The 21,211-nt window shown below is 48.2% G+C and overlaps 1 protein-coding gene across 1 annotated transcript in view; it reads left to right on the forward strand.

Annotated features, from left to right (window-relative positions):
* The window catches only part of LOC116979251 (sodium- and chloride-dependent neutral and basic amino acid transporter B(0+)-like), a 71,211-nt gene that overhangs the window by 36,607 nt on the left and 13,393 nt on the right, over positions 1–21,211 (forward strand). Inside the window, exon 9 of the mRNA XM_033030851.1 lies at positions 10,930–11,055. Within this exon, the coding sequence (XP_032886742.1) occupies positions 10,930–11,055 (126 nt within the window). The remainder of the gene's footprint in view (positions 1–10,929; positions 11,056–21,211) is intronic.

The following is a 21,211-nucleotide window of genomic DNA, read 5'->3' on the forward strand; positions in this document are numbered from 1 at the left end:
AATTGACCAGTATACCCTCCTGTTGATCTAGTCTTGGACGGTTCCCAAAGGGCTAATGGGCCTGTCCCACTCAGGCGACTGCAGCAGACTATGCAGTCGCCACATGGTCGTCACATGTTCGTGGGTGGTTGCCGGGGAGTCGCTTTCATGGTGGTGAGGAGTTCCCGCATTCTGGGAACTAGTTGCGGCCTCATTATGTAGGGATGTTACAAAATTTTGAGATTTTAAAAATCGAGCCTGTAATTTATCTGATAAAGCATAAAAATAACCTTTTATATTTACCTAATTCACTTTCATATCTTCAGTATTAAAAAAGTTATGGTCAGTTTCATACTAGGAAATTAGCATCTTGTTCCCTATTGTTTTGTATTGACTTCTCAAAAGCTGTGATTGAGGACAAGGGCTGTTTTACACAGACACACATAGAGATCGGGGGGCCACAATCCGATCTGTATGTACTGTGGAAGTTTATCGTCAGATATTTAGCATGAAAATAGTGATCACGGATAGACAATTACACAATACGGATAATGATCATGTTACCGATATCGGGACCTAATTAACTTAGTTCGCATTATCAGATTAAAATTAAATGACACCAAAAACTAGATAAGATGCTAAATAAACGTCCCACATATATTTTGTTTTAACCTGAACTTGCAATCCGTGATTTTGAAGGCCTTGAATTTGAGCCCCGACTTTTAAATCCAGCGATTCAATAGACCAGCAACGTGTTGAAAAAACCCGCGAACAGATGAAAGAACGGGATTTCCTCTACATCATAAGATTGTTGCAAGAGGAAATCCCTCCCTGACAACAATGAAAAACATGCAGTTTACTAACCCCCCCCCCCACAGCCTCTTGAGTCCCGCGCACAGCAGTCGGCAGATCTGCAGCGCCACTAATGGCAGGGATTGTAACAACGCTACATTATGGTCGCCAAGATTTTTTCAACATGTTGAAAAATTAGCGGCGACTAGAATGAATCCGCCATGGAGAGTGGCGAGAATTCTAGTGCCATAGATGGGTCACAAGGAGGTCCTAGTGGGGTGCCAGGAGGTCGAAGGTTCTCGTGGGTTGTATCGGTGAATTTCAATGGCACATTGGGGAAAAGAAACGCAAGCAGTAGTTTTCAGAAGCATGGATAACCGACTGGTAATGTTAAATGTCCGCCGAACTTCACAGCTGTGTATCTCTGGCTTATTAAAAGTTGTCTGGCTTCTTAAAAGTTGTCTCCACTCCTTGTCCCTCTCCCCCCCCTCTTTTAAAGGACTTTCCGTACACTGTGCTAACCGTATTAATTACAGCGCCAACCTCCTTGTTCATTGTGGTGTTTGTCTATATCACCTTGGCTTTGCACTGTGTGAATTTCAGACAGCGCTCCCCCCGCTTGCCCTAGCCCCCGCCTTTGCAATGTGTTTGTGTGTGTGTCAAGCACGTGCTGTCAGGGTAGCCAAGGTAGGCAGTGCCTACCCTGACTAAAATTATAAAATGGTAACTATTAAATATAAATAGTAAAGGCACGGGACAATTATGCCTACCTAAGAGATCGATCTCTGAAGTAGGCATAATTATCCCATGCCTTTCATCCGCAGTACATATAATAGGCAAAAGTATGTGCAGCTCATGTGCCGTCGATCCTGCTTCAAGCCTTCAATGACAAGGGGAGCTGAAGGCAGCTGAGATTCTGCCTTTGCAACGTGGACTGCGTGCATGTGCTGCGCAGCAGCCTATTGCGCATGCGCAGTAAAAGTTTCTTGGCATGTTTTTCAAACATGGATTGTCATTATCTTAAGAGTTTCTTAAGAAACAAAGAGAGAAGAATGGAGTTTGTGTACAAATAATGTGGTAAGTAGATTTCTTTGAGCTATATGTTTTTAAATACCGTATTTCCCGGCAATGAAGATGCTATTTTTTACCCAAAATAAGGCACGAAAATTTACCTGCGTCTTGGAGGCCGAAGATTAGGTGGTTAGCCAAGAAAGATACTTGGCTATCCCTCAGTACAGCAACAACACAAACGATGTTGCTGTACTGAGGGATAGCCAAGTCAATCCCTCATTGCTGGCAACTGATGGGAAGCGGCTGTGAAAGGACAGCGCCGCTGGGGGGGTGGACAGAGTTCCTTACAGAGCGTGTGGGGAGTCTGGTCAGGGGTAAAGTTGCGGGGAGAGCAGGAACATTGAGAAGGAGGGGGTCGGGGATCATGCCAGCAACTCACTCACTCACCGCTGCCGCGGAGCTCCGGGCGTGGAGCCATCACATTGTGGCCGGGGAGGGAAGTAGCTCAGGTGGCTGCAAGTGGCCGCCGGGACCGGACAGCAGAACCCGCCTCCACCTCAGCGACTTCTGCCTGCCCACTCACCTCTGGCAGTGCTCTCCGTCTGAACACCTCTCTCCTGCCGTTTGCCAGCCTTGCTCATGTCAGCCACTTCCTGCAAATCCTTAAATTCCGACTGCAGGACATGGCCTCACTTGCTGCGCTGGGTGACATTGCATGGCATTCACTGCCCGGTCCATGTCTTTCAACGGATAGTGAGGGGACCAGCTCAAGAGCGGGTCAGCGGACGATGGATAACAGGACAGCCGGCGGTGGAGCTTACTCCTGTGTCAGCGCGAGCAACCTCAATTAGTCCCTTGATCGCGCTGACACAGGATTAGCTGCGGTCCCAGCACCGAGCCTTGCGGTACCCCACTAGTCATAGAAACATAGAAAATAGGTGCAGGAGTAGGCCATTCGGCCCTTCGAGCCTGCACCGCCATTCAATTTGATCATGGCTGATCATCCAACTCTGTATCCCGTACCTGCCTTCTCTCCATAACCCCTGATCCCTTTAGCCACAAGGGCCACATCTAACTCCCTCTTAAATATAGCCAATGAACTGGCCTCAACTACCTTCTGTGGCAGAGAGTTCCAGAGATTCACCACTCTCTGCGTGAAAAATGTTTTTCTCATCTCGGTCCTAAAGGATTTCCCCTCTATCCTTAAGCTGTGACCTCTTGTCCTGGACTTCCAGAACATCGGGAACAATCTTCCTGCATCTAGCCTGTCCAATTCCTTAAGAATTTTGTAAGTTTCTATAAGATCCCCCCTCAATCTCCTAAATTTTAGCGAGTACAATCCGAGTCGATCCAGTCTTTCTTCCAATGAAAGTCCTGACATCCCAGGAATCAGTCTGGTGAACCTTCTCTGCACTCCCTCTAAGGCAATAATGTCCTTCCTCAGATTTGGAGACCAAAACTGTACGCAATACTCCAGGTGTGGTCTCACCAAGACCCTGTACAACTGCAGTAGAACCTCCCTGCTCCTATACTCAAATCCTTTCGCTTTCTTCACTGCCTGCTGCACCTGCATGCCTACTTTCAATGACTGGCGTACCATGACACCCAGGTCTCGTTGCATCTCCCCTTTTCCTAATCGGCCACCATTTAGATAATAGTCAGCTTTCCTGTTTTCACTGCCTGCCATTCTGAAAGGGACCTGTTAATCCCTACACAGTTTAAATCACAGTTTGAGGATAACGGGGAAATATTTTAGGACCGAGATGAGAAAAACATTTTTCACACAGAGAGTGGTGAATCTCTGGAATTCTCTGCCACAGAAGGTAGTTGAGGCCAGTTCATTGGCTATATTTAAGAGGGAGTTAGATGTGGCCCTTGTGGCTAAAGGGATCAGGGGGTATGGAGAGAAGGCAGGTACAGGATACTGAGTTGGATGATCAGCCATGATAATATTGAATGGCGGTGCAGGCTCGAAGGGCTTACTCTTGCACCTATTTTCTATGTTTCTATGTCTACTCTTTGTTTCCTGTCTGCCAACCAATTTTCTATCCATGTTAGCACACTACCCCCAATACCATGTGCCAAAAATTTGCCCACTGATCTCCTAATTGGGACCTTATCAAATGCTTTCTGGAAGTCCAGGTACACTACATCCACTGGCTCTCCCTTGTCCATTTTTCTAGTTATGTCCTCCAAAAATTCAAGAAGATTGTCAAGCATGATTTCCCCTTCGTTAATTCATGCTGACTCAGACCAATCCGGTTACTGCTATCCAAATGTGCCGCTAGTTAATCTTTTATAATTGACTCCAGCAGCTTCCCCACCAACGATGTCAGGCCTATAATTCACTGTTTTCTCTCTCCCGCCTTTCTTAAAAAGTGCAATAACATTAGCTATCCTCCAATCCACAGGAACTGATCCTGAATCTATAGAACATTGGAAAATTATCACCAATGCATCCACGATTTCTATAGCCACTTCCTTAAGTACCCTGGGATGCAGACCATCAGGCCCTGGGGATTTATCAGCCTTCAGTCCCTTCGGTCAATTTTGGTCTCTTATTTTGATGAAATACATTATTGCTATTGATGGAGTGCAGTAGGTTCACCAGGTTAATTATCGGGATGGCGGGACTGATGTATGATGAAAGAATGGGTCGACTGGGCTCCCATTAGTCTACCCAACACCATTTCCTGTCTAATGTGGATTTCCATCAGTTCCTCCGTGATCCCAGATCCTCTGGCCACTACTATATCAGGAAGATTGTTTGTGTCCTCCTTAATGACGACGGATCCAAAGTACCTGTTCAACTCGTCTGTCATTTACTTGTTCTCCATAATAAATTCACCGTTTTCAGTCTTCAAGGGTCCAACTTTGGTCTTAACTAATTTTTTCCTCGCCATATATCTAAAGAAGCTTTTACTATCCTCCTTTATATTCTTGGCCAGCTTACCTTCGTACCTCATCTTTTCTCCCTGTATTGCCATTTTAGTTATCTTTTGTGGCTCTTTAAACATTACCTAATCCTCTTGCTTCCCGCTCATCTTTGCTACGTTGTATTTCTTCTCTTTTATTTTTATACTGTCCCTGACGTCCCTTGTCAGCCAAGGTCGCCTCTTTCTCCCCTTGGAATCTTTCTTCCTCTTTGGAATGAACTGATCCTGCACCTTCGGTATTATTCCCAGAAGTACCTGCCATTGTTGTTCCACGATCATCCCTGCCATGGTATCTTTCCAGTTAACTTTGGCCAGCTCCTCCCTTCATGGCTCCATAGTCCCCTTTATTCAACTGTAACACTGACACTCCAATCTACCCTTCTCCCTCTCCAATTGTAGATTAAACTTGACAATATTATGGTCACTACCTCCTATTGGCTCCTTAATCACAAGTTCCTTTATCAAATCCGGTTCATTACACAACACTAAATCCAGAATTGTCTTCTCCCTGGTAGACTCCAATACAAGCTGCTCTATGAATCCATCACGGAGGCATTCCACAAACTCCCTTTCTTGGGGTCAAGTACCAACCTGATTTTCCCAGTCTACCCGCATGTTGAAATCTCCCATAACAACCACAGCATTACCCTTACTACATGCCAATTGTGACTCCTGATTCAACTTGCACCCTATATCCAGGCTACTGTTTGGGGGCCTGCTGATGTCCCATTAGGGTCTTTTTACCCTTGCAATTCCTTAGTTCTACCCAAACTGACTCCACATCTCCTGTTTCAATGTCACCCCTAGCAAGGGACTGAATTTAATTCCTCACCAACAGAGCTACCCCACCTCCTCTGCCCACCTGTCTGTCCTTTCGATAGGAGGTATACCCTTGAATATTCAGTTCCCAGCCCTGGCCCTCATGCAGCCATGTCTCTGTAATTCCCACAACATCATACTTGCCAATTTCTAACTGAGCCTTAAGCTCATCCACTTTATTTCTTATACTTCGCGCATTCATATACAACACTTTGACCTCCGTATTCACCTCCCCCCTCGCAATTGGCCGTGACCTTACTCTTTTATCCCTTCTCGAACTTTCCTTCCCATTAATTTGAGAATCTTTTGTACTTTTTCCTGTACTCACTTCCCCTTCAACTCCATCTTTATACTCTCAGTTTGTCAATCCCTCCCCCCCCACTATTTAGTTTAAACCCACACGTGTAGCCCTAGGAAAACTGCCTGGCAGAACGTCAGTCCCCCTCCAGTTAAAGGTGTAACCCGTCCCTTTTGTACAGGTGACGCCAGAGGAGATCCCAGTGGTCTATAAATCTAAAGCCTTGCTCCCTGCACCAGCCCCTCAGCCACACATTCAGATCCCCTATCTTTATGTCCCTGTCCTCACTAGCACGAGGTGCTGGAAGCAATCCAGAGATAACCACCTTAGAAGTCCTGCTTTTCAGTCTTCTTCCCAACTCTCTGAACTCACATTGCAGAACCTCCTTCCTCTTATTCCCGATGTCGTTTGTGCCTATGTGCACAACTACTGCCAGCTGTTCACCTTCCCTCTCGAGGATGTTCTGAATTCGGCTTGTGACATCTTGAACCCTGGCACCAGGGAGGCAACAGACCGTCCTCGCGTCTCGTAATACCCCCACATTCTCAAGCAAGTAATTTATATTGATAGCAAACAACAAAGGTCCCAGTGGAGATCTCAGCTGTATGCCACTTGGTTCACACCTCTGGGCCGAAAAACACCCATCCACCACTATCCTCTGCCTACCATCACCGAGCCAATATTGGATCCAGTTTGTCAAGAGACCTCGGATCCCAAGAGCACCTCACCTTCTGCAGAAGCCTGCCATGTGGGACTTTGGGAGTTAATGGGAACGTAGAGCTACAATTATAATCATATCAGCCATGATCTTCTTAAAGGCGAGATGACTGAAAGGGGGTCAGAACTATTCCTGCTACTAATCTGCTCATTGCAAGTGCTTAAGGAGTTGGCTCAAGGGCAGTAACAGTTCCAAGCTGTGTTGAATTTCTCTGTCAAATCTAAAGAAAGAAAACTCAGTCATGTAGTAACAAAATAATGTGACAGGGAACATAAAAGCATTGATGTATACAGAGACCTTGCAGTGCATCCATAGCACCCTGAATTGGCATCATGGGTGGATAGGATGGAGAGTGACATTGTTAATTTAGAAACAAGGGTCCTGAACTTAAAGAAAGGTAACTTTGAGGGTATGAGACGTGAATTGGCCAAGATAGACTGGCAATTGATTCTTAATGGGTTGACGGTGGATATGCAATGGAAGGCATTTAAAGACTGCATGGATGAACTACAGCAATTGTTCATCCCAGTTTGGCAAAAGAATAAATCAGGGAAGGTAGTGCATCCGTGGATAACAAGGGAAATCAGGGATTGTATCAAAACAAAAGATGAAGCGTACAAATTAGTCAGAAAAAGCAGCCTGCCAGAGGACTGGGAGAAATCCAGTCCAGCAGATGAGAACAAAGGGCTTAATTAGGAAAGGGAAAATAGATTATGAAAGAAAACTGGCAGGGAACATAAAAACTGACTGCAAAAGTTTTTATAGATATGTGAAGAGAAAAAGATTAGTTGAAACAAATGTAGGTCCATTGCAGTCAGAAACCGGTGAATTGATCATGGGGAACAAAGACATGGCAGACCACTCCGCTCAGTCCGCAATAACCTACCTGAACTCCCGGTGGCTCAGCACTTCAACTCCCCCTCCCATTCCCAATCCGACCTCTCTGTCCTGGGTCTCCTCCATTGCCAGAGTGAGCAAAACCGGAAATTGGAGGAACAGCACCTCATTTTCCGCCTGGGCAGCTTGCATCCTGATGGCATGAATGTTGAATTCTCCCAATTTTGCTAGCCCTTGCTGTCGCCTCCCCTTCCTTAACCCTCGAGCTGTCTCCTCCCATCCCCCCGCCCTCGGGCTCCTCCTCCTCCCCTTTTCCTTCCTTCACCCCTCCCACCCCCCATCAGTCTGAAGAAGGGTTTCGGCCCGAAACGTCGCCTATTTTCTTCGCTCCATAGATGCTGCTGCACCCGTTGAGTTTCTCCAGCAATTTTGTGTACCCGCAATTGAATAACTACTTTGGTTCTGTCTTCACTAAGGAAGACATAAATAATCTGCCGGAAATAGCAGGGGACCGGGGGTCAAATGAGATGGAGGAACTGAGTGAAATCCAGGTTAGCCGGGAAGTGGTGTTAGGTAAATTGAATGGATTAAAGGCCGATAAATCCCCAGGACCAGATAGGCTGCATCCCAGAGTACTTAAGGAAGTAGCCCCAGAAATAGTGGATGTATTAGTGATAATTTTTCAAAACTCTTTAGATTCTGGAGTAGTTCCTGAGGATAAGAGGGTAGCTAATGTAACCCCACTTTTTAAAAAGGGGGGGAGAGAGAAAACGGGGAATTACAGACCAGTTAGTCTAACATCGGTAGTGGTGAAACTGCTAGAGTCAGTTATTAAAGATGGGATAGCAGCACATTTGGAAAGTGGTGAAATCATTGGACAAAGTCAGCATGGATTTATGAAAGGTCTGACGAATCTTATAGAATTTTTCGAGGATGTAACTAGTAGAGTGGATAAGGGAGAACTAGTGGATGTGTAATATCTGGACTTTCAGAAAGCTTTCAACAAGGTCCCACATAAGAGATTAGTGTACAAACTTAAAGCACACGGTATTGGGGGTTCAGTATTGATGTGGATAGAGAACTGGCTGGCAGACAGGAAGCAAAGAGTAGGAGTAAACGGGTCCTTTTCACAATGGCAGGCAGTGACTAGTGGGGTACCGCAAGGCGCAGTGCTGGGACCCCAGCTATTTACAAAATATATTAATGATTTGGACGAGGGAATTGAATGCAACATCTCCAAGTTTGCGGATGACACGAAGCTGGGGGGCAGTGTTAGCTTTGAGGACGATGCTAGGAGGCTGCAAGGAAAGTAGACTATTATCTGAATGGTGGCCGATTAGGAAAAGGGGACATGCAACGAGACCTGGGTGTCATGGTACACTAGTCATTGAAAGTAGGCATGCAAGTGCAGCAGGCAGTGAAGAAAGCAAATGGTATGTTAGCATTCATAGCAAAATAATTTGAGTATAGCAGCAGGGAGGTTCTACTGTAGTTGTACAGGGCCTTGGTGAGACCACACCTGGAGTATTGCGTACAGTTTTGGACCTAATCTGAGGAAAGACATTCCCTGCCATAGAGGGAGTACAGAGAAGGTTCATCAGACTGATTCCTGGGATGTCAGGACTTTCATATGAAGAAAGACTGGATAGACTCGGCTTGTACTCGCTAGAATTTAGACGAATGAGGGGGGAACTTATAGAAATCTTATAGAAGTCCAGAACAAGGGGTCACAGTTTAAGGATAAGATTCAGATTCAGATTCAGATTCAATTTTAATTGTCATTGTCAGTGTACAGTACAGAGACAACGAAATGCATTTAGCATCTCCCTGGAAGAGCGACATAGCAAATGATTTAAATAAATAATAATAAGTGATAATAAGTGTCCGGGGGGGGGGGGGGTGATTGGCAGTCACCGAGGTACGTTGTTGAGTAGAGTGACAGCCGCCGGGAAGAAGCTGTTCCTGGACCTGCTGGTTCGGCAACGGAGAGACCTGTAGCGCCTCCCGGATGGTAGGAGGGTAAACAGTCCATGGTTGGGGTGAGAGCAGTCCTTGGCGATGCTGAGCGCCCTCCGCAGATAACGCTTGCTTTGGACAGACTCAATGGAGGGGAGCGAGGAACCGGTGATGCGTTGGGCAATTTTCACCACCCTCTGCAATGCCTTCCGGTCGGAGACAGAGCAGTTGCCATACCATACTGTGATGCAGTTGGTAAGGATGCTCTCGATGGTGCAGCGGTAGAAGTTCACCAGGATCTGAGGAGACAGATGGACCTTCTTCAGTCTCCTCAGGAAGAAGAGACGCTGGTGAGCCTTCTTGATCAGAGTTGAGGTATTGTGGGTCCAAGAGAGGTCATCGGAGATGTTGACTCCCAGGAACCTGAAGCTAGAAACACGTTCCACCTCCGTCCCGTTAATGTGGATGGGGGTGTGCGTGCCGCCCCTGGACTTCCTGAAGTCTACAATGAGCTCCTTGGTCTTCTTGGAGTTAAGGGCCAGGTTGTTGTCAGCGCACCATGCTGCTAAGTGCTGGACCTCCTCCCTGTAGGCCGACTCATCGTTGTTGCTGATGAGGCCAATCACCGTTGTATCATCTGCATACTTGATGATGGTGTTAGTACCATGTACAGGTGTGCAGTCATAGGTGAAGAGGGAGTAGAGGAGGGGGCTCAGCACACAGCCCTGTGGAACGCCGGTGTTCAGGGTGAGGGTTGAAGAGGTGTGCTTGTCTAACCTAACAGACTGGGGTCTGTTGGTTAGAAAGTCCAGTATCCAGTTGCAGAGGGAGGGGTCGATGCCCAGGTTACCGAGTTTGGTGATCAGTTTTGATGGTATAATGGTGTTGAATGCTGAGCTGTAATCGATGAACAGCATTCTTACGTAAGTGTCTCTGTTGTCGAGGTGGGAGAGGGCGGAGTGAAGTGCCGTTGAGATGGCATCCTCCGTACTCCTGTTCTTGCGGTAGGCAAACTGATAGGGATCCAGTGTGGGGGGTAGGCAGCTTTTGAGGTGTGCCAGGACCAGCCTCTCGAAGCACTTGGTGATGATGGGGGTAAGTGCAACTGGGCGGAAGTCGTTGAGGCTTGCCGCAGTGGAGTTATTGTTGGTACAAGGGGAAATCTTTTACGACCGAGATGAGAAAAATATTTTTCACACAGAGAGTGGTGAATCTCTGGAATTCTCTGCCACAGAGGTAGTTGAGGCCAGTTCATTGGCTATATTTAAGAGGGAGTTAGATGTGGCACTTGTGGCTAAAGGGATCAGGGGGTATGGAGAGAAGGCAGGTACAGGATACTGAGTTGGATGATCAGCCATGATCATATTGAATGGCGGTGCAGGCTCAAAGGGCCGAATGGTCTACTCCTGCACCTATTTTCTATGTTTCTATAGGGTTGAGAAGAAAGCATTTGGCATGCTTGCCTTCATAGACTGAGGGCTTGAGTAAAAGAGTTGGGACGTTCTAAAATTATGCTTTAAGTATCAGTCAGAGAGAGATTCTCTCAATCTTTAATGCACCATTTCCTTTGTTCCACTGTTCAGGTTTCGGTTTGGTTTTCATTGCCTACCCAGAGGCTCTTGCACAGTTACCATTGGCTCCTCTATGGTCCGTTTTATTTTTCTTCATGCTGCTCATGCTGGGACTCGACAGTCTGTTTGCCACTCTGGGTAAGAGCCATGTTACTTCACTGAGCCAGTGGTTTTCCAGCTTTCTTGATTGATAGCAGAAAAGTGAAGAGTTACTGTGAATGATGCTGGTGGATGAATGATTGGCCAATAATCTTGAGTGCTAACACCACACCATGACCCTCTTTTGCCCACTAGCATCAAGACACAAACCCATTTAAGACTTTAACAGCCACTCCTACCTGAGAATCAGTCATAATGATATTGGGCTTATAAAATCAAATAATGAGTATAGTGTTTCGGGCCGAGCCACCTTGGTCTTGAACCATTGTTGGTTGAACTCGAGAAATCGCGTGGACCTGGCGTGATCTGGGCCGACCAATCAACGCCGACCTGGGTGGTCAGCTTACCGACCACAATAAAGTTAACAATAAAGTCCATTACCGACACAATAAAGTTAACACCCCCCCTCCCAGTCAACGCCTCCCTTCCTGACGAGCTAAACTACTTCTATGCTTGTTTTGATCGGGACAATAAAACACCAGCCATCAAAGCTGCCCCACACCCGAATGAACAACCCCTCAGTCTCTCCACCTCTGCTGTACAAGGCGCACTAAGCAAAGTGAATGAGCACAAAGCTGCCGGCCCTGATGGCATCCCCGGGTGTGTGCTCAGGGCATGTGCTGGACAACTATACCTGGTCTTCACTGACATTTTCAATCTGTCACTGGCCCAGGGTGTCGTCCCTACTTGCCTCAAGATCTCAACCATTGTGCCAGTGCCCAAACAGTCAGCTTCAGGGAGTCTCAATGACTTTCGCCCAGTGGCACTCACCCCCGTCATCGCGAAGTGCTTTGAGCGACTGATCTTGGCTCACCTCAAATCCAGCCTCCCTCCCACACGGACCCCCATCAGTTTGCCTACCGGCCCAACAGGTCTACAGGGGACGCCATATCTGCGGCCCTACACTCTGCCCTGACCCACCTGGACAATAACAACTCCTACATCAGGTTGTTGTTCATCGACTTCAGCTCCGCATTTAATACTGTCATCCCCGCCAGTTTGATCACCAAACTCAGCAGACTTGGCATCACCACCTCCCTCTGCAATTGGACTGGATTTCCTCACTAACAGACCCCACAGTCTGTTAGGATCAACAACATCACCTCCTCCACTCTGACACTGAACACCGGCGTGCCACAGGGCTGTGTGCTCTGCCCTCTCTACTCCCTCTTTACCCATGACTGCGTCCCTATGTATGGCTCCAACGCCATCATAAAATTCGCCGATGACACCACGATGGTAGGACTGATCAGGGACAATAACGAATCAACCTACAGGGAGGAGGTCCAACACCTGGCAGCTTGGTGTACCAACAATAACCTCGTCCTCAACTCAAAGAAGACGAAGGAAAGCATCGTAGACTTCAGGAAGATCAGAGGTGGCAGACATACCCCCATCCACATAAACGGGACTGAGGTGGAGCGCGTCTCCAACTACAAATTCCTCGGGGTACATATCTCAGAGGATCTGTCCTGGTCCCTCAATACCACCAAACTGATCAAAAAGGCGCAGCAGCGCCTCTACTTTCTGAGGAGGCTTAAGAAAGTTCACCTGTCCCCCCAGATCCTGTCTTCTACAGCTGTACCATTGAAAGCATCCTGACCACCTGCTCCATGGTATGGTACAGCAGCTGCACAACAGCTGACAGGGAGGCACTGCAATGGGTGGTGAAAACCGCTCATCACATCATCGATGCCCCGTCATGGAGGCGGTACAGGAGCCTCAGGTCTCGCACAAGCAGGCTGAGGAACAGCTTTTTCCAAAATACCATTACCCTGCTGAACTCACAGGCCCGACGCTAGCTATCTTTTATACTCTTTTATCTGTATATATTTATTTGCCTATGTACTTGTTTAATTCATCCACATTGTACATATTATTTTAACCAGTATTTTTACTACTTTGCACTCTGATTAGATGCTAAACTGCATTTCGTTGTACCTGTACTCGTATTTGTGCAATGACAATAAAGTTGAATCTAATCTAATCTAATCTAATCTAATCTAGCTAACGGGGTGCAGCAGATGACGGAGTTAGTCTTCACTTCGCAGTCAACACGTTAATCAATCACAATCATAATCACAATAATAGTTTATTAGCCAAGTATGTTTTGCAACATACAAGGAATGTCATTTGCCAAGTCAGTCATACACACACACCTTGCCCTTTTGTACTAATTGTTGAGCTGTATCGTTTAAATATTAAACTGAGTATTTATACAACACGCGAACCTGTTCAGTGGTGACGCCGATGATCCAATACGGCCTCTTTTGGATTTCATCATGCCTGGAGGAGACAACCCAGATCAGCAGAATGCAGTTTCAGTCAAACTGCCCACCTTCTGTGGCCCCGTGTGGTTTGAACAAGCCAAAGCCCAATTCCACATCTGCCAGATAACTGCTGATGTCACCAAGTACTACTACGTGGTCAATGCACTGGGCCAGGAAACCCCGGGCGCCTCCTCGATCACCTTCGCCAGCCACCAGCTGACAACAAGTACGAAGGGATCGAGATGCGCTTCAAGGATACATTCGGTCTCAGCCGCTGACACAAGACCTGCCTCCTTTTTGACAAGGTCTTCCTCGAGCAGATTCCTGAGGACATTTGCCTGCCTCTCGCGGATGACGATTTCACCGACTCCTGGCGGTTGGCATCCCGTGCGGACATGTTGCGGCAGGCCAAACAGTAGGGTGGGCCACCATCAATCAGGTGGCGGCTGTGCCTCGGCAGGTCATACGGGCGGCCCCAGCCTCCACGGAAGGAGCGGCAGTGATGTCGGCCTCGAACGGCGCCAGCAAATACAAGTGGTGCTACTACCACCAAAGGTGGGGCTCTGAGGCCCGCCGATTGGGACCACCCTGCACGCATCAGAGAAACGCCCCGGCCGGCCGTCAGTAGTGGCAGCTGTGGCCGGCCAAAAACATTGCCTCCTCTACACCTGGGATCGTCATTCAGTGCGGCTTTTTATCGTTGACCAGGCCAGTGTTTTTCCCCCCTCGGGCACTGACATTTGTTCCGGAAAGAAGGCGCCTCCCCTGACTGCCGCCAACAGCAGCAACATCAGAACATACGGGGTCCGCACGATCCCACTCAACTTCAACTCTTGTCGATTCAAGTGGACATTTACCAATGCCGATGTCTCACTACTGCTGCTGGGCTCCGACTTCCTCTGGGCGCACTCCCTGCTGCTTGACATGAAAGGACAATGTCTCGTTAATTCTGAGACATCTGAGTCGATCGCCTTGCGCCACGACGAATTGACTGTGCCCCACCTCGGCTCGGTGACCTTCTCCGACAACGAGTACGCCAGGATCTTGGCCGATTTCCCTGACATCATATCTCCCCAATTCATAACGGCCAGCCCCAAGCATGGTGTGAAGCACCATATCCCCACCAATGGACCGCCATTCCACGCAGGCTCCGACAAGCTCCAACTGGTCAAAGATGAGTTCCGCAAGATGGTGGAAATGGGCATAATGCGCCACTCAGACAGCCCGTGGGCATCCCCGCTTCACATGGTCCCCAAAGCGTCTGGGGGCTGGAGACCCTGTGGGGACTACCACCATCTCAGTGCTCCCGTGGATTTTGAAGCAACAGCAACAAAGAGAAGCAGGAGAAAGCACTGATTGGCTCTAGCCCGAGTGGGAGGAGAGTTAGAAGTGAGTCAGAGGGGGAAAACAGTTTAAAACTGAGGAATTTGGTTTGTAAATTGGTAAATTAGGCAATTTAGCAGTCAATATTAGCAAGACGGCTCTTAGGGAGCGGCAGTGAGGGAAGTGCCCTGCGAGAAAAGTGTGAGTCTTTGGCTCGAGAGTCTTCGGCGAGGAGGCTGAGGAAAGGAGGATACGCAAAACGCTGGAGAGGGAGAGACGAAAGAAGGAGATGTCAGGCAAGCTGATTCAGTGTGATGCTTGCAGTATGTGGGAGGTCAAGGACACTGCTGGTGCCTCGGACTGCTACAAATGTGAGAAGTGCATCCAGGTACAGCTCCTGAAGGACCGTGTTTGGGAACTGGAGAAGCAAGTGAATGTCCTCAGGTTTGTCCAGGAAACTGAGTCGTTCCTCGACAAGTCCTACAGTAAGATTGTTACACCTAAGGTACTGGAAGAGAGAAGGTGGGTGACGGTGAGAAAGGGAGGGAAACATGGAATGCAAAGGTCCCCGGGGATTGAACCTCTTGTGAACAGGTTCACCCACTTAGAAGCTGTTGGGACAGAAGACGTTATCACACTGAGCGGCGGTCTGGCTTGTGAAGCAAAAAGGGCTGTTGAGCCAAAACCAAAGAGGCCAACGTCAGGCAACGCCATTGTAGTTGGAGACTCCATTGTGAGAGATACGGACAGGGGTTTCTGCGGCAACAGACGGGATTCGAGGATGGTGTGCTGCCTTCCTGGTGCCAGAATCCAGGATGTCACGGATAGAGTGCAGAAAATCCTCAAGGGCGAAGGTGACCATCCGGAAGTGGTAGTGCATGTCAGTACAAACGATGTCGGAAAGAAGGGGATGAATATTCTGCAGCGTGACTTTAGAGAGCTCGGAAAAATGCTGAAAAGCAGGACCTCCAGTGTTGTTATCTCTGGTTTGCTTCCAGTTCCTCATGCTGGCGAGAGCAGGAACAGGGAGTATACGGGACCTGAATGTGTGGCTGAGGAACTGGTGCAGGAGGCAGGGATTTAGATGCTTCGATCACTGGGATCTGTTTTGGAGTAAGGGGGAACTGTATAAAAGGGACGGATTGCATCTTAAAAGGTGGGGAACCAGCATTCTGGCAGGCAGGTTTGCCACTGCTACATGGGTGGTTTTAAACTGAATAAGGGGGGTGGAGTGTCAAGTGGTATAGTTGAGGACGGAGTTAAAGGGAAAGAGAGTAAACAGATGGTTAATGACCCCAGAATTAACGGGAAAGGAAGCTCACAAAGGGATAGGAGAGTATGGCCAAGTGTAATAGGGATTGATGTGAAAGGTGAGATGCGTAAGGAATTAAAAGTATTGTATATGAATGCGCGAAGTATAAGAAGTAAAGTAGATGAGCTTGAGGCTCAGTTAGAGGTTGGTAGATATGACATTGTGTGGATTACTGAGACGTGGCTGCAGGGGGATCGGGCCTGGGAAATTAATATTCAGGGTTATACATCCTATAGACAGGACAGGCAGGTGGGCAGAGGAGGGGGGGTAGCACTGCTGGTGAGGGATGGAATTCAGTCCCTTGCGAGGGAAGACATAAGGACTGACGAGGTAGAATCACTGTGGATTGATTTGAGGAATAGTAAATGCAAGAAGACACTAATTGGTGTTATGTACAGACCCCCAAATAGTAGCCCGGATGTAGGGTGTAAGTTGCAGCAGGAGTTAAAACTGGCATGTAACAAAGGTAATGCCACTGTGGTGATGGGGGATTTCAATATGCAGGTAGACTGGGAAAATTAGGTTGGTTCAGGACCCCAAGATTCGAACAAGAGGACATGACTTCAGAATTAAGGGACAGAAGCTTAGGGGTAACATGAGGGGGAACTTCTTTACTCAGAGAGTGGTAGCGGTGTGGAATGAGCTTCCAGTGGAAGTGGTGGCGGCAGGTTCGTTGGTATCATTTAAAAATAAATTGGATAGGCATATGGATGAGAAGGGAATGGAGGGTTATGGTATGAGTGCAGGCAGGTGGGACTAAGGGAAAAAAGTTGTTCGGCACGGACTTGTAGGGCCGAGATGGCCTGTTTCCGTGCTGTAATTGTTATATGGTTATATGTTATAAGAAAGAGAGTTTGTAGAATGCCTCCGAGATGGATTCTTAGAGCAGCTTGTAATGGAGCTGACCAGAGAAAAGGCAATTCTGGATTTAGTGTTGTCCAATGAACCAGATATGCTAAGAGAACTCGAGGTAAAGGAACCGCTTGGAGGTAGTGATCATAATATGATTAGTTTTAATCTGCAATTTGAGAAGGAGAACGTTAAATCGGAATTGGCAGTGATGCAGTTGAACAAAGGGGATTATGAAGGTATGAGAGGGGAGCTGGCCAAGGTAGACTGGAAAGGGATCCTAGCAGGAATGACGGTGGAGTAGCAATGGCAGGAATTTATCGGCATAAGCCGGAAGACGCAGGATCATTTTCTTCCAAAAAGGAAGAAAGATTCTAAGGGGAGTAGGAGGCAACCGTGGCTGATAAGAGAAGTTAGGGATAGAATAAAACTAAAAGAAAAGATGTATAACACAGCAAAGAGTAGCCGGAAGCCAGAGGATTGGGAAACTTTCATAGGACAACAGAAGGAAACAAGACGGGCAATACGTGTCGAAAAGATGAAGTACGAAGGGAAGCTGGCCAGGAATACAAAGAAGGACAGTAAAAGCTTCTTTCAATATGTTAAGGGTAAAAGAGTAGCAAAGCCAAATGTGGATCCCTTGAAGGCAGACGGGTGAAATTATTATTGGCAACAAGGAAATGGCAGAAGAGTTGAATAGGTACTTCGGATCTGTCCACTAAGGAAGACACAAACAATCTCCCAGATGTACTGGAGGACAGAGGATCTAATGGGGTAGAGGAACTGAAAGAAATTTTCATTAGGCAAGAAATAGTATTCGGTAGACTAATGGGACTGAAGGATGATAAATCCCCTGGGCCTGATGGTCTGCATCCCAGGGTCCTCAGGGAGGCGGCTCTAGAAATAGTGAACGCATCGGTGATCATTTTCCAATGTTCAATAGATTCAGGGTCAGTTCCTGTGGATTGGAGGATAGCTAACGTTATCCCACTTTTCAAGAAAGGAGCGAGAGAGAAAACGGGGAATTACAGACCAGTTATCCTGACTTCGGTGGTGGGAAAGATGCTGGAGTCAAATAATAAAGAGGTAATAATGGGGCATTTGGATAGCAGTAAAATGATTAGTCCAAGTCGACATCGATTTATGAAAGTGAAATCATGCTTGACTAATCTTTTGGAATTTTTTGAGGATGTGTCAAGTAAAATGGATGAAGGGGTGCCAGTGGATGTGTGTATCTAGACTTTCAGAAAGCCTTTGATAAGGTCTCGCACGGGAGACTGGTGACTAAAATTAGAGCACATGGTATTGAGGGTTGCGTGTTGACATGGATAGAAAATTGGTTGGCAGACCGGAAGCAAAGAGTAGGAGTGAACAGGTCCATATTCAGAATGGCAGGCAGTGGCGAGTGGAGTACCGCAAGGCTCGGTGTTGGGGCCGCAACTGTTTACCATATATATTAATGATTTGGAAGAGGGAATTGGGAGCAACACTAGCAAGTTTGTGGATGACACAAAGCTGGGTGGCAGTGTGAACTGTGAAGAGGATGTTAGGAGGTTGCAGGGTGACCTGGACAGGTTGAGTGAGTGGGCAGATGCGTGGCAGATGCAGTATAATATAGATAAATATGAGGTTATCCACTTTAGCGGCAAAAACAAGGGGGCAGATTTTTATCTCAATGGGGTTAGGTTAGGTAAGGGGGAGGTGCAGCGAGACCTGGGCGTCCTTGTACACCGGTCACTGTAAATTGGCTTACTGGTACAGCAGGCAGTGAAGAAAGCTAATGGAATATTGGCCTTCATAACAAGAGGATTTCAGTATTAGAGTAAAGAGGTTCTTCTGCAGTTGTATAGGGCTCTGGTGAGACCACATCTAGAGAATTGTGTACAGTTTAGGTCTCCTAATTTGAAGAAGGACATCCTTGTGATTGAGGCAGTGCAGCGTAGATTCACGAGATTGATCCCTGGGATGGCGGGACTGTCATATGAGGAAAGATTGAAAAGACTAGGCTTGTATTCACTGGAGTTTAGAAGGATGAGGGGATATCTTATAGAAACATATAAAATTATAAAAGGACTGGACAAACTAGATGCAGAAAAAATGTTCCCAATGTTGGGCGAGTCCAGAACCAGGGGCCACAGTCTTAGAATAAAGGGGAAGTCATTTAAGACTGAGGTGAGAAAAAACGTTTTCACCCAGAGAGTTGTGAATTTATGGAATTCCCTGCCACAGAGGGCAGTGGAGGCCACATCACTGGATGGATTTAAGAGAGAGTTAGATAGAGCTCTAGAGGTTAGTGGAGTCAAGGGATATGGGGAGAAGGCAGGCACGGGTTATTGATAGGGGACGATCAGCCATGATCACAATGAATGGCAGTGCTGGCTCAAAGGGCCGAATGGCCTCCTCCTGCACCTATTTTCTATGTTTCTCTGTCTCAAGAGGTCACAACAGCCAACCGGTACCCTGTCCCCCACATCCAGGACCACGGCAAGGTGACAAGGTCTTTTCGAAGATCGACCAGGTACGCGGCTACCATCAGATTCCGGTCCACCCAGACGACATCCCCAAGACGGGCCTCATTATCCTGTTCGGGCTTTTTGAGTTCCTTAGCATCACTTTCGGCCTCAAAAATGCCGCCCAAGCTTTCCAACGGCTCATGGACATGGTGGGCTGCGGGCTGGACTTCGTGTTCATTTATCTCGATTACATCCTCGTCGCCAACTGTTCTCGCCAGGAACTGCACATAATTCCGGCAGCTCTGCCAGAGGCTCAACGAGCATGGCCTGGCCATCAATCTTGCCAAGTGTCAGTTTGGCCTCACTTCCATCAACTTCCTTGGCCGCCACATCAACCAGCATGGAGCGGTCCCGCTCCCGACCATGGTCGAGGCCATTCACAAGTTTGCCAAATCCTCTACTGTGAAGAGTTTGTCAATGAGCATGGTCAACTTCTACCACCGCTTCGTGCCAGCAGCCGCCAGGATCATGCAATCGCTGTTCAAGGCCCTGGCCAACAAGCCGAAAGAGCTCGTTTGGGACAACACAGCCATGACCACGTTTAACAACTCCAAGGAGGCGCTGGTAAAGGCAAAGATGCTAGTACATCCACGGCCAAACAGCTCTCACGGTTGATGCAACTGGCACAGTCGTGGGTGGAGTGCTGGAACTGATCGATGGAAGCTGGCAGCCCCTCGACTTTTTCAGTCGTCATCTGAGACCCCACAAGCAGAAGTACAGTGTTTTCGACCGGGAGCTCCTTGCTCTCTAACTGGCCATCCGGCATTTCCGCTACTTCGTCGAGGGCAGGGATTTCACAGCTTTCACTGATCACAAGCCTCTCATGTTTGCCTTTGCCAAAGTGTCTGATCCTTGGTCAGCCCGACATCAGCGCCACCTGACCTACAACTTGCGTCCAGCACATCGCAGGCAAGAGCAACCAGGTCGCAGATGCGTTGTGCTTCACCGCCATCAATGCCATCCACGCTCTGGCCCCAGGTGTTGACTACACGGTCGTGTTGGCCGCCCTGCGAGAGGATGAAGAGATGCCCGCCTACCGCACCACCATCTCAGGGCTGCTGTTGGAGGATGTGCGATTCGGGCCCGCTGACACCACACTCCTCTGCGACGTGCCCACGGGATAGCCACGACCCATCATCCCCGCTGCCTGGCGTTGCCGGATTTTCGACATGATTCACGGCCTTGCTCACCCTTCCATCCGGACAACAAAGGCACTGATGGCAGCCAAGTTCATGTAGCACGGGTTGCGCAATCAAGTCGGCAACTGGGCCAGAGCGTGAATCTCATGTCAAACCTCCAAGATTCAGCGACACATCAAGGCGGCGCTGCAGAACTTTGCCCTGCGCACCGGCGTTCCAACCGCATCCACATCAACATTGTTGGACCGCTGCCCCCCATCCAGAGGTGTCACCCACTTCTTCATCATCGTGGACAAGTTCACGAGATGGCCGGAAGCCGTCCCACTCTCGGATACCTCCACTGCGACCTGTGCACATGCCCTCACTGCCCACTGGATCGCCCGCTTTGGCGTGCCGGCAGACATCTTCTCCGACAGAGGTGCGCAGTTAAGCTCCGAGCTGTGGTCAGCAATGGCCCGGCTGCTTGGCACCAAGTTGCACCACACCACGGCCTCCCACCTGCAAGCAAACGGCCTAGTGGATCGTTTTCACCGGCACATGAAGGCATCCCTCAAGGCACGGCTCACGGGCCCAGACTGGATGGACGAATTGCCGTGAGTCATGCTAGGTATACGCACTCTCCCAAAGGAGGACCTGGCAACTTCCTCGGCCGAGCTAGTGTACGGCTCCTCGCTTACGCTCAGGGGACTTAATCCCGGCGGCGCGTGGACATCAGGAACAACCCACGAC

Source organism: Amblyraja radiata, chromosome 12 (genome assembly GCF_010909765.2).
Source record: "Amblyraja radiata isolate CabotCenter1 chromosome 12, sAmbRad1.1.pri, whole genome shotgun sequence".
NCBI classification, from domain to species: domain Eukaryota; kingdom Metazoa; phylum Chordata; class Chondrichthyes; order Rajiformes; family Rajidae; genus Amblyraja; species Amblyraja radiata.